Consider the following 12,785-nt stretch of genomic DNA (forward strand, 5'->3'; position numbering starts at 1 on the left):
CAGAGCTTGCGCAAGGATCTCAGATAGCAGCTGTCTTGCTATCTGTGTTCTGTATTTGAGTTCTTAATCTCTCAAAAGTGGTTTTGTGTGAAACTTGAAGGAACAGAGAAGCAGTCTGAATATCGCTCTATCCCTCGACTTAACCACTGTGGTTTACAGCAGCAGGAACCTAAGTGGGGAATGCGAGCCAAGCACTTTCCTCTCTTTTAAAATAAACAGCGTGTCCTAGACCAGATGTCAGATTATATTTTTATCTTGTGAAGTGCTTCCTCCTTTGCATACCAACACACTGGAGATGCRCATCCATGTACTGCTGCTTTCTATACTGGTACGCATTATGCTAGCACCATAAAGCAGATAAATTCCCAAAGGAACTAYAGAATAGGTCTATAAGTGCTCCCCCTGGCGCTCTCCATGGAGAATGTGGCGAAAAGGAAGACGAAGACTGGAGCTTCTTTCAGCAGGAAAACTCCAGTGCTCTTGGCAAAGAAGAGAATGCAGCTGTTTTCCTGGTAGAGCAGAGCCAAAGGAGCCACCCAGCAGCTGCAGAAGGCCCCACTGTCAGAGACCCAAAGGTCTTTCTTAGCCCCCCATCCTCAGGCAAGAGTTCCTACCTTGCACCAGGAAACCTCAGGAGAGGTAGAATAAGTGATGATGTTTCTCCTCTCATCAATACCAGAAATAACCCCCCCCTTTTTTTTTTCCCCAAAGAATAAATAATTTTAAAAGAACATTAGAAAAGAGCCACATTTTAATTTTTTTTCAAAAGGAAAACAAGTGAATGAAATGCACTTTCATTCCATAAATAATAATAGCAGCAAACCCTCCCATCACTCTCTGTGGTAAAAAGGTTTACAGCAGAGCACTAAGGAATACATACTGTAAACACTGCTCTCTCAGCCTCCTCCTTACTGTGTCAATAGTCTTTCCCCTTTCACCCACTCACATGTTCTGGTGACCCAGAGCAACAAGTGCCCATAACCGTTTTCCAGAAGCCAATTTATGATTTTTCTGAACAATTCTGTCATGGGGCACTTGCTTTGTCCCCAAACACCCACTTCACTGGCTGCTTTTTTTTCTCCTTCTTTCTTTAAACTGAAACATTGGATTTGTATCCTTAGACAGAAACTTGACCAAGGATATTCTCTACTCTGTGCTGAGCCACATCCTTCAGTTGAAAAGTATATATAGAGAGAGGAGAAAGCAAACCAAGCAACCAACCAACCTCTCTCCTGCCATCCCTTTCCACTTGCTTTTCTCAGCATCGTGGTGTTGGCTGTGCAGGACAGCTGGCCCACAGGTCACTCCGCTCACTGAGCCATGGCTCTGGTTTGTGGCTCTTCCTCAAAGGGCTCTGCAAGGTGTATCCCGGCCCTGGCTGGATAATCGGAGTGATTTGGAAAGACAAGTACACAGTGTATGTGGGAAAGTCTCTTCGTATCCCATTTTCTTCTTAGCAACTGTTCACTGTCAACAGTAAGTGCGTGATCCAGTCCCATTTGACGCTTCRGCTACAGAGTTTTTTTAAGTGGTGGTAATAGGGAGACCAAAACAAAAGGAAAACTCCTCATTTGACATGATAGTGACTGGGGAAACACAGAAGAGATTTTTCCTTCCACTTTCATCATCCAAGAACATTTCCCTCTTGCTTTCTTTCTTTCTTCATTTGTGTCCTGAGAGGGCATCTCCTGTTGAATATACTCCATTGTTAGCTCTACAGTCTTCAGTCCTCATAGAGTCTATTAATTCCTCCTCTGAATCCTCCTCCTCCTCCTCTTCCGGGGCCGACAGACTGGATGTGGGGCCTTTACAGATTTTTAAGTGGCGAGTGAGGTGGTATTTGGTTAGATAAGCCTTGGAGCACTTCTCACAGACATAGTCCCTCTTTCCCTCGTGCGAGTTGAGGTGCTTCTTCAGGTGATTTGTCCTCAGGAAGAGCTTGTCACACTTGGGGCACTTGATCTGCCGTTCTCTGCAAGACACAGAACAGTTACAGGTCACTTCTGCAAAAAGGCAACTGCCACTGGCGTAAGCAGTGGGGAAGTAAGTGGTGAGAATGCCAATAGAAGGGTGCTTCTGCTTTCTCAATTTTGGCTTTTGGAGGTTTGAAGAAACAGTCCACAGCTAACAGCAATACCGCAGTACTGGAGTGAGGAAAAAAAACAGTACAGTATTAACAAAAATAGCATGTGAGCAAAGACCGTAACTCCCACAAGACTTCTGGTAAAAGTTGAGGTTTTGTGGCTTAGCTGCTCGCTTGCAMCCAACTTTTCTTCTTCCCAAATGATAAACTAATGAAAAAAAGTGTTTTTTTTTTTTTCTCCCTTAAGATCAAACTCCTCCTACTTATTCCCTGGCCAGCACATGAAGATTATTCTTTATAGAATACACATGTAAGAACAGGCTCACCAGCGAGGGGCCCTCGAACGCTGCCTGTGCCAAAGGCCTCCCGCGGGCGCCGCTGCTCCGGCCCTGCCCGTGCAGACCCGGCGCCGCGGAGCCGCGGTCGCGCTGCGCGCCCCGGCAGCAGCCAGCGAGTTCCCAGAGCGCGAGCAGCAGCAGCCGCCCTTGGGCAAGCTCGAGGGCTGCCCTTGGGCAAGCAGCCGCGACAGGAGGCACTCGCGCTGCCACCGAGGGAGGAGGTTCTTGAAGCCAAGGGAAGGATCCGGCCTGGCAGAGAGCTGAGGGGCTGGGCAGGAGGCCAGGGGAGGAGGATCTCGTTGGCAGAAAGGGATGGAGTGGACCGAGAGCCGCACGGGACAGAACAGCTGGGAATGCAGGAGCTTCCTGGGCACAGAGCAGGAGGCTGCGCTAATGGGTGACTCGGGGAAACTCCTCAGGAATTTATGATTTTTAATGGTCTTGGGGCTTGGAATCAGTTTTCAGAAGAAGAAAACATGCACTTCATTTTAGAGGATGAATCCCCTGTCCCCAGACCGCGCGATTTGCAAGCTGGAGCCTCTAGCCAGGCTGCCGAGCTTGAGCGGTGCCCAGCGCCCCGTGCCCCGCTCGATGCCGGTGATGATCCCCGGCCGCGCGCCACTTACTGCGTGTGAGTGAGCACGTGCTGCTTGAGGTCCTGCCGCCGCATGAACAGCTTGTCGCAGTAATCGCACTTGAGGTTCTTCTCGCCCGTGTGGATGACCATGTGCGACTCCAGGTGAGCCTTCTGCGTGAAGGATCTGTCGCAGAGGGTGCAGCGGTAGTTCTTCTGACCTGGGGCGAGAGACACCCTCAGCGAGGGCAGGGCCCCGCCGCCGCACAGCAACATCTCGCACCCGGGAAGGGCAGACGCTCCGTGAAAAGGATCCCGCACCACGTACCATTCCTGTCTACTTAGTATAAAGCTGCCATGCCCATTTAACACTGAAAAAACAAATGTGACGGCTAATTTCGTGTTTAGACATAAAAACAGAGGCAGGCAGCCCTCATGCTGCTGTTTCTAATTCCTGAGCCCTTTGTATGGTTCAYGGTGAGGACTCTGTTCTGCTACCACCGTCGTTCCTCTCCTTCCAGTGCCCGGAGCCATTCAGCTCTTCCCGTGAGAGAAGCTTCCTCACTCCTGCCTGTGTCTATGTGGGGTATCACAAAACATCACCACTGGACTCCTCAGTTTCTCTGCAAGGAGATTCATGCAGACATTTAGCACRACTAGGATTGACTCTTGAGTAAAAATAACTGTAGCCTCCTTTTTAATACTAACCCTGGTGACCATTCAGTTACTGCAGCTTCATTCCTCCTCATCTCTCCTCCTTCGCCCTTGGGACTGTGTGTGACGCCTAACTGGCGTGAGGCCTAACTGGAGTGTGACGCCTAACTGAGGGATTTCCTGCACTGCCTTTGTCTAAATAAAGGAGGTCTCTCGGGTGACAGAGGTATCAAGAAAGCTGTCAGGATCTGTATCCCATTGTCTACTAGCCATAGTTCTTCTGCTGTTCCTTTGCAGATGCATTTTAATCCCCTCTGTACCACTGAACTCAGCCTAACAGGCTGACCATGGCTTAAACCCTTCTCCTACTCTCCTACTCTGTGGCTGTACAGTTCCACACCTACACAATCAGTTTATTAAATCTCCTGGCTATTGAGGCTGCAGCTTCCTGTGCTTGGCAAGTTCACCGAAATCCCAATTTTATGCACCTTCCAGCTCTGTGAATCCCCCAGCCTGACTCCCACTAGCCCTTTCAACCTCACTGAACAAACAAAGCACGAAATCCCCACTGCCTGTTTCAGAACCATGCCTATCTTCTCTCCATCCTGTCTGTACTGACTACGTACCTTTCCTACTCTCTCTTGAACAGCTGAAAAATCTTTCCCTGTTTGATTTTCCTCCCACAACTCTCATTCACTACCTTGTGACAATTCTTTATCCCCCAAACCTCCACAGTGATATCCAAATGCCAAGTCCACAGCATATTCAGACTTCAATTTTGCAGCATGACAGAGCCCCACGTCAGCCTAGTCCTAGACCAGAAATCACTCAGGTAAGAGCAGGAGGGTTYGACGGGTGTAGGGAAGGGGCAAGAGCGGAGCTTTATGGACCTGCCTCACGCCCTGCCAGCTGGCGRAGGGATCCGCAAGCAAAGAGCTCCGGGCCTGGGGTATTTACTAGCCCAGCCGGTGTCTCACCTGTGTGGATCTTGAGGTGAGTGCGCAGGTTGCTGGGGTCACTGAAGGCTTTGCTGCAGAAGTCGCACTTGTGCGGCTTCATGCCCATGTGCCCCATGAAGTGGACGTGGAGCTTGGAAGGGGAGATGAAGGCCTGCGGGCACATGGAGCACTTCCACTTCCTCTCCTTGCCGGGCCCGGGCCCGTGGCTGCTGCTGTGGCCCTGGCTGGGGAGGTGGTTGTGAATATGGCTGCTCAGGTGAGCCTTGAAGTCCGCGTAGGACGCACATTCCTTCCCGCAGTGACACACGTGCACGTCCGGGTGCTCGGGGACACCTTGGAGCACAAAAACACCGCGTGTAACCAAGCGCCGCGGGGCCGACGCGCCGAGCGCCCGCCCAGGTAACGCTCTGCCCTGCAGCAGAGGCGCCCCAGGAGACGGTCACCCCTTCCCTGCGGCGCCGGGGCCTCCTTCCGAGCGCTGTCCCCCAAGAGACGGTCACCCCTTCCCTGCGGCGCCGGGGCCTCCTTCCGAGCGCCGCCACCCGGCTCATTCCGACTGCCCTGGGGGCTGTGCTTCGGACTGGCTCCTAGAGGAGCCAGAGGGAAGAGGGAAGGAGGGAGGGTGGTGGGAACACCTTCAACTAGCAAAACGCCCAAGCACCAGCAAAACAAGCCCTCCTCTTCAAAAACCTCAGTGTTTACAGGAAATGCTCCTTCCAAAGAGCGGCGCTCCTGGAGCAACGCAATATAAAAGGGAGCAGGAAGCAGCCCAGGGCATGCAGCACTGCCAGCTCACAGCCCCGGGGCTGGCACCAAGAGGTGACAGTGCCAGGGCCCGCGCGCCCTCACCCAGCTGCCGCGCGTAGTCCCGGCTGTAGTAAAAGAGCAGCTCGTGCTCGGGGGGGACGTCCCGCGAGGTGCAGAAGTAAATCTTCCCATCGTGAGGGTAGGCCACCAGGTTCTGCTCTTCCCGGGTCCTACAGCGGGAAGCACAGCAAAGGAAAACACTCTCCAAAAATACTCACTTTTTGACAGGGGAAAAAAAAGTAAAAGAGGAAATTTCTATTAATAGGCAATGGGAAAACCTGCCCGTCAATGCCTGTYAGCACTTTATGGCAATTTTCACTTTTGTCACTTGTTATAAAAAGATATGAACACTGAGCCTTGAGGGCCAACCCTGTCTATTAAGCCCTAAAACATTCATGACACTGAAATACGTTGCAGAGAAAATAACAGAGATTGGAGTGGAGGCCAAAGAGTTGATGACCTCTTAAGGCCATCAAGTTGATGACTTCTTTAATTTATTCTCTTAAGATAAACAGATTTTTTTCCTAATTCCCTTAAGAAATAAAAAAAACTATATAGATATATTCTCCATATATATATATATATTTATGGAACAATACTGATGTCAGCCTGCAAACTTTCTTGCTCTAGAAAGACTGAAAAGAACAGCTCGGGATCTGTTGGATTTGTTGGAACTTCAAGCCAGAAGAACCTGGGGATGTGTCAGTAACAGGTCAATAAAAAAACAAAACAAAAAAGAACAATTATCATCTTCCCAGATATATCTGGAAGGAATGGCAGAAAGAAACTAACGCTCAGGAAGAAAATAGAAAGTATTTCTGGCATAAGGCTTTAAAGCGAGGAAAATGAAGCGTTTGGGGATGTTTTGCTACAGAATGAGCAATAAAGTGTCCCTTCAATGCTCTCTGCTGGGTGGTCTCTTTCTCTGCTCCCCTCTCTGGCCCAAGATGCCCAAAAGGCTCCAAGGTGCCAGGAGGAGCTGAGCTCCTGCCCAGGGGCGGGTTGCAGAGCAGCTCCCCTGGAGCCTCCCACGGGCACAGGAACACGGTGCAGGGCAGGCGGCTCCTACCTGGCTTTGTGTACGAACATCATCCAGTTGCACTCGTTTTCATCGGTCGTGATGACGCAGAACTCCAGGACGCCGCTGTGATAGATCTAACGGGAAAGGCGAACATGAAACGCACACCAAAATGCAGCGTTAGGGTTAAGCGCGGGAACAGGAACAGAAAGAGCTTCTTTCTTGAAAAGAGGAAGCATTTACTTAGACTAAACAGTGAAGCCTCCGTTCTTGCTCCTTGTTTGCCCTTCCACACAGGAATCCTGACCTCTCTACTATCCAGGGAACTAGAAAAACTGCTGGACGGCAACTTTGGCACCCGCCACTTCTGGCTCCCAGCAGAAATGCACCAGGCTGGTTTTCTTGCAAGCTACGCTTACGAATAGCAGTATCTGGGCAAAGAGGCCGTGCTTTATTTGTACAGATCAAGGTTATTCTCTCAACGTGAACTGATGGGCAAGAGAAAGCTTTAAAGCAGCTTCCCTACAGAAGATGACTAATCACCCGTGGGAACTTTCAACAGTGATAGAAAGCAGATAAACAAATGCTGCCCTAGGACTTCATGTATCATCTTTGTTTCAATTCCACAGAAATACTGGAAGCCACAAAGAGCCCTTTACAGGAGAGGGTGTTAGAGATTATACTTGAGCACTGATTATSAGAATATTGGATGACATTTGTGTCTGCTATGCTGATACCAACCATTAAGCACTCAAACACACTGTGAAACAGCCCCAACCTCMGGTGTGGACGGCAGTGCTCGAGCTGCCATGCGCCGTGGTGGCTGTCACCAAACACGGGTACGTCCGCAGGCTCCGTGAGCCCGGACATCCACTGACCTTCCAGACGTGACTGGCTGCTTTGTCGGTCCAGTCTGCCACCTCCAGCGAGTGGCTCTGCTGTCCGATGAGAGGCCCAAAGCAAGTCCTGACAGGGATGGTTTCTCGYGTCCACACACCTAGGAGGACGAGACAAACTTCTCTGCAGAGATCAGGCACATCAACAATGCATCATGCACGACAGAGAGAGGGCAGGTTTGCAGGAAACGCTCCACGGGGAATATCTAGGCATAAGCTCATCCAAGCTTCTACTGCACACGGAGAACACACCTACTGCAGAAACAAGAACCACCACCACCACATGACACTATCGGGAGCCACTTGGTTGTAATTACAAATACGTATTTTGTTTGTCAAAAGCAAGTTACTTTCCAGTAAAATATAAGAACTAAGGTCCTAACCACTTGTACCAATTAAAATTTTCATGGCACTTCCTGCAGAAGCAGAAAACACTAGTTTCAGTAACTACATTTCGCCTACCTAATCCCCAGGAATTTCCAGAATTGTTGCTGGACATTGTTAAGCAGCTTCTGCATTTCTCCCCAGAGGCAGCTGTATTTCTGTCATGGGCAGAGAGATTCCTGCGTGTATATTATTTATTATTAAACACTTATATATATATATATATTTGTATATATAGGTCTACAAGAGCACACTGAACAGCTTTCAGGAATACACTGGAAACTAGTGCAGCTTAAGAAGGTGCAATCTACCCTTAASAAGCAGCACCACTAAGCAAGCCAACAAGCCGTGTTCTTCTCTAGCCTTCAGATCCTTAGAGCACTGCTCTGTACTCGTGGAGGTCCAGGTGGAAACACAGTAACAAGGTCCACGTCCAGTGATAAGGTCACAGTCCACACGCCAGATGTGAATGAGGGAGGAAAWGAAAGGAGAGAGGCACTTGTGATCAGTTCTCTAGGACAGCTTCCAGAAGAACCCCAGGTAGCAGACTGTGATGAATGAGCGGACAGAAATCTCCAGTATTTCTAGGTATTATCTTCCCCAAACTGAAGTTGCAACCATATTTTCATAAAAAGTGGTGCCTGGGCAGTTTAGGATGTGGGAACAATAAAGCTCACACTTGGCTTGTTCTTGACCCTAGAGAGTCTTGCAGCTCACGTGGCAGCACCTATGAGAGCCTAAATAGTGACCAGGGGACAAGAAGTCCTTGCATAACATAAGAAGGCACTGGGATTACAAGAGAGAGAGGCAACCACCTCTCCAGGGCCGTGTRTCTTTGCCCTACTAAAACCCCCCAGTTTGGGATGTGGGGAGAAGGCTGCGTGTTAAACCGCTCCGCAGGACCGCGCAGCAAGCGGCTTCTTACCCACTTCGGCTCCCAGCATGGACTGTCGGAGAAGCAGCTGCTTGGGCAGGGAGAGCCTCGCGCGGCTCTCGATGGGGGCGTCGGGCACGAAGGTGACGGGCCCGTGCTCGGGGCAGTCCGACGGGTAGGCCTTGTCGCAGAGCGTGCACCCTGCGGACAGCGGGGCGCGGCGGCCGTCAGCGAGGCGCTGCTCCCTGGAGCTCTCCCGCCCCTTCCCGCCGCGCCAGAAGCTCCCGCTCGCCTCCCTCACGGCAGCTTCGCCTTCCCGGCTCATCCCTGCCCCGCTCATCCCTGCAGGGGCAGCCCAGCCCCAGGGGCTGCTCCGCACCACGACTCCTGCACTACTCTGGTGAGTCTCCCTGAGGCTGGCATTAATGCTAACAATGGAGGGAGGCCTTTTCTTTCAGATCACAACTGCAATTTATTTTATAGAAAGGTTTTAAAAAAAGTCACACCCAACTTAGCTGGTCAAGCTTGCCAAAGTTGCCATAAGCACAGAAGTGCTTTCTTGCATGCGGAACCTCAAGGATAACCAAGTCATGCAGAGGGACAGGAAGGCTTCTTTCTAAAATTCTTCTAATTTGAACCCACATACCCACTTATTTCCGATTAAATTCAGACAATGCACAAACTTCCCTGCCAGCAGAAACCTAGCTCCATTGCTGTTCCTGAAGGGCCAACAGCACCGAACTCCTACAGCACCTTTACGAGATGACACGGTAAGGAACGAAACCGCCGCTCCAAGAAYGGGCAGTAGCACCATTTCCCTAGCTCCTCACCCAACTCAAATACCGTTGATTAACAGACCACTGGAAGGTATTTTTACACAGCTCAGTAATTTCAGGGACAAGCCCCGTATAACACACTGTCATTTTATTTSACACTGAACGGGGCAACAAGCACCCCATCAACCACTCTCCTGCTGAATCCTCCTTCTTCTGCAGGGGCTGCTCAGCTACTTAAGCAGAAGCTCCACTAAGACCCCCTTTGTCCTGTTTAGGCTCAGCTTTGGTGCAACTGACCTACTGCAGGAGCAGTTTTCACTTGGCACAAGCAGCAGCTTCATTAATTTTCCTTTTTTTTGGAAGGGGGAGCGCAGAAAGGGAGCTCTGGGGATGATCCCCTCCTGCGCCAGGCTACCGGAATGTGGCCCCTTGCAGGGCATACACGGAGCAACTGTACAACAGCAGATACGCAGGGGTGCTGAGTAAATTACTCGAGCAGAGCTTGTATCACAGTTGCTTTGTGGGTACAAATGACAGGTAGAAGCAGAACAACCACAGCAGCCAGGCCTGAGCAATGAGAAATGCTGCTTGTAGCAGCTGCCTCCAGCTTTGCGTATCACACAGCACCGGAGGTTCATGGAGCAGCCCCAAGGAGGTAAAAGGGAAGCAGGGGGCAAATTCAGGTACGGGGCACTTCTAGAGGGGGGTCACACCTCCACCTGCAAAGGTTTAGGGCTCTATACATTTTTTAGATGGTGAAAAAACCCTCATTCCAACACATGTGCAAYATCCTGCTTCCTTTTTGCTTTCTTCCCTGCCAAGTAAGGAAAGGAATTGCAGGGTTTATTTCGCTCATTTAGGCACCCACAGCGGCAAGCTAAGATGACAAAAGTGCTACTTGATGCTTCACTAAACCTTTCTGACAAAAGGGTCCCAAATCCTGTCTTCCCAGTGAGGAAGGACCAGTAGCAGGTTTGAAAATGGCTCCTCTTCCTCCTCCCCCTTGCTGCTGTCACTCATCCAAACATTCATGTCTTATTCAGCAAAGTTTAAAAAACAACTGCAAGTTCAAATGGAATCCTTCCCAAGGGAGAGGTCCGTTTTCCAAACCACGTGCTAGTGCTGGGAGGGCAAGAGCCATTTTACTACCTTACCAAGGGGGAATGGCAGGTAGGAAATAGCTTTAGGTTCATGTAAATACAGCAATGACAAACTGGCACGTGAAACCTCCTGGGGTGAATGAGAGGGGGGATTTCATTACCAGCATGGTGAGTATCAAAGGATTTTGATTGTTATTTGCTCAACGTGCCCTTATGSTCAGCAAGAGATGCTGGCGTGAGGGCATCAGCTGTGAAACTTTTCCACCAACAGTTACAATTCTATCAGAGTTCTGAGCCCACCTGACTAAGCTATATTTCATCTCTCACACACACACAAAGCTTTTGTATCAAGTGCCTGACTAGACTCGGAGGCCTGTGCTCCAAATGCACCCCTCACACTTCCCACCTCGGAAGGCTCTGCAGGCAAAGCTGCCCCTGGAGCCTGGCAGACCCTGGGCACTGCCCTCGCGCTCCCGGCACCAAGAAGGCAGCTGCGCCACAGCGGGAAGCTTGCAGACCCCTGTCCCTGGCAATGGGAATGGGGCTGTTGTCCAAGGCTGCCCTATTGCGTGGGATGGAGGCAGCGCCAGCTCCCCCGGCCCTCTCCTCCGCAGAGACCTGCTGACCTCCGCGCTCAAGGCCCTTAAGGAGAATAAGGAGAAGCGTTTACAGCTTCCTTCCCTTCCTGCTCTTCTTTGCAGCAGGTCCCGTTGACACGGGGCCYGTTTCACAGTAACTAACTGTTCATGATTACATTTTACAAAGAATTTCCACAACATTATACTCAATACGAGGGAGCGCACAGCTTGGGCATTTTTTAGGAGAGCAAGAAGAGTGTTTTAAAGACCAACAGTGCAAAGCATCAGGAATTTACCAAAGCCGCAATGCATTACGCTTCCAGCCTCAGGGAGCATGGGCTATGGATACAAAGAGGACAGTGCTAAAATATCCCGTTATTCCTGCTAGTCAGGGGTTCACCTGCACCAGCCAGCTTTTCTGGGCTTGCTGAAACAAATGCAAGTTTCTTGCAGCAGAGGTGCCTGCAGGAGACCCCTCCAGCTGCGCAGCGAAGCCTGCCTGGGAAGCAGCACGCGCATACTTACATATGGTAAACAAGGTGGCCATGTTCTCCTTGTTGGAGTTGGAGTCCTCCATCTGCAGGGAGGACGGCACGAAGGCAAGATTGTCCGGGGACACGTCCACGTGGCCYGGCCCCATGGCCACCTCCTGGCTGATGGAAGACACAGCCACGGGCTCCAGGCTGAGGCCCACCTCGTGCAGGGCCACCGAGTCCAAGGAGGCCAGGTTGTGTGAGGTAGAGAGYGCCACGCTCACGGGGTTGCTGCTCATGGCCACGGTGTGGATGGAGTCGCCGAGGGCGCTGTCGGCCATGCCGCTCACCCGCGCGGCCATGTGCTCGGCCTCCATCACCACGGGGAGCTCCAAAGTGCTGCCGTGAAGGGGCAGGACGCCGCCGTGGCCCACGGCGTCCGACGCCAAGTTGCCGCCCACGGCGTCGACGGCTAAAGGTTCGTGACTGCGGGAGCCGCTGGGCAGCTGCGAGTGCTCCCCGGCCACGTCGTCCATCGTGAGCTCCTCCGTCATGCCGTCCGGGGAGATGGGGCTGGTCACCCTCGAAACGCTCTCCATGGCCATGGTCGTGTCCAGAGCCACCTCGTGGCTGTCGCCAGGGTGCAGGCTCGGAGCCCCGTGYGCGCTCACGGCGCGCGAGTCCATGGGCACGATCCCGGCTTCCAGCCCCACGGAGCCGCCGGGCTGGTAGGGATCGAGGGCTGCGGCGCTGCTGGCGACGGACAACGCCGGGTTGCTGTCCACATTGATGGTGTTGGGGTGGATGTACTGAGGCGGAGGTCTGTCAGCCAGGTACGACAAGATGCCTGCGGGAACGAGAGGGGCAGGCAGAGTGAGGGGAGAGGACACCAGGCTTCAAAGCTGCAACACAAACAGCCAGGCCCTGCACGGCGCTGCATGAAGACCGAGATCCCTGGGGACACATTCCCTGCATGACATTCAGTCAAGAAGTATTAATTGACCTGGACAGACTGGAGGACTGGGCGGCGARAAACCTCATGAGGTTCAACAGGGGCAAGTGCAGGGTCCTGCACTTGGGGAGGAATAACCCTGGACACCAGSACAGATTAGGGGTGGGCCTGCTGGARAGCAGTCCCRCAGAGAGGGACCTGSGTGTCATGGTGGAYGACAAGTTGACCATGAGGCAGCAGTGTGCCCTGGTGGCCAAGAAGGCCAACGGGATCCTGGGCTGCATTAAGAAAAGCGTCTCCAGCAGGTCGAGGGAAGTGA

At 51.7% G+C, this 12,785-nt stretch overlaps 1 protein-coding gene across 2 annotated transcripts in view; it reads right to left on the reverse strand.

Moving 5' to 3' along the window:
- Window positions 1–1,203: 1,203 nt before the first annotated feature.
- The window catches only part of PRDM4 (PR/SET domain 4), a 15,568-nt gene continuing 3,986 nt past the window's right edge, over window positions 1,204–12,785 (reverse strand). The window contains exons 3-10 of one of the 2 annotated variants that reach the window (XM_026052235.1): window positions 11,567–12,361; window positions 8,639–8,788; window positions 7,312–7,430; window positions 6,485–6,570; window positions 5,458–5,585; window positions 4,627–4,941; window positions 3,048–3,216; window positions 1,204–1,972 (exon numbers count right to left, since the gene is read on the reverse strand). In XM_026052235.1, coding sequence (XP_025908020.1) covers window positions 1,663–1,972; window positions 3,048–3,216; window positions 4,627–4,941; window positions 5,458–5,585; window positions 6,485–6,570; window positions 7,312–7,430; window positions 8,639–8,788; window positions 11,567–12,361 — 2,072 coding nt within the window. In that variant the 3' untranslated portion in view covers window positions 1,204–1,662. The other variant, XM_026052234.1, reaches the window with a different exon arrangement.

Source organism: Nothoprocta perdicaria, unplaced genomic scaffold (assembly GCF_003342845.1).
Source record: "Nothoprocta perdicaria isolate Ctin4 unplaced genomic scaffold, notPer1 scaffold_86, whole genome shotgun sequence".
NCBI classification, from domain to species: domain Eukaryota; kingdom Metazoa; phylum Chordata; class Aves; order Tinamiformes; family Tinamidae; genus Nothoprocta; species Nothoprocta perdicaria.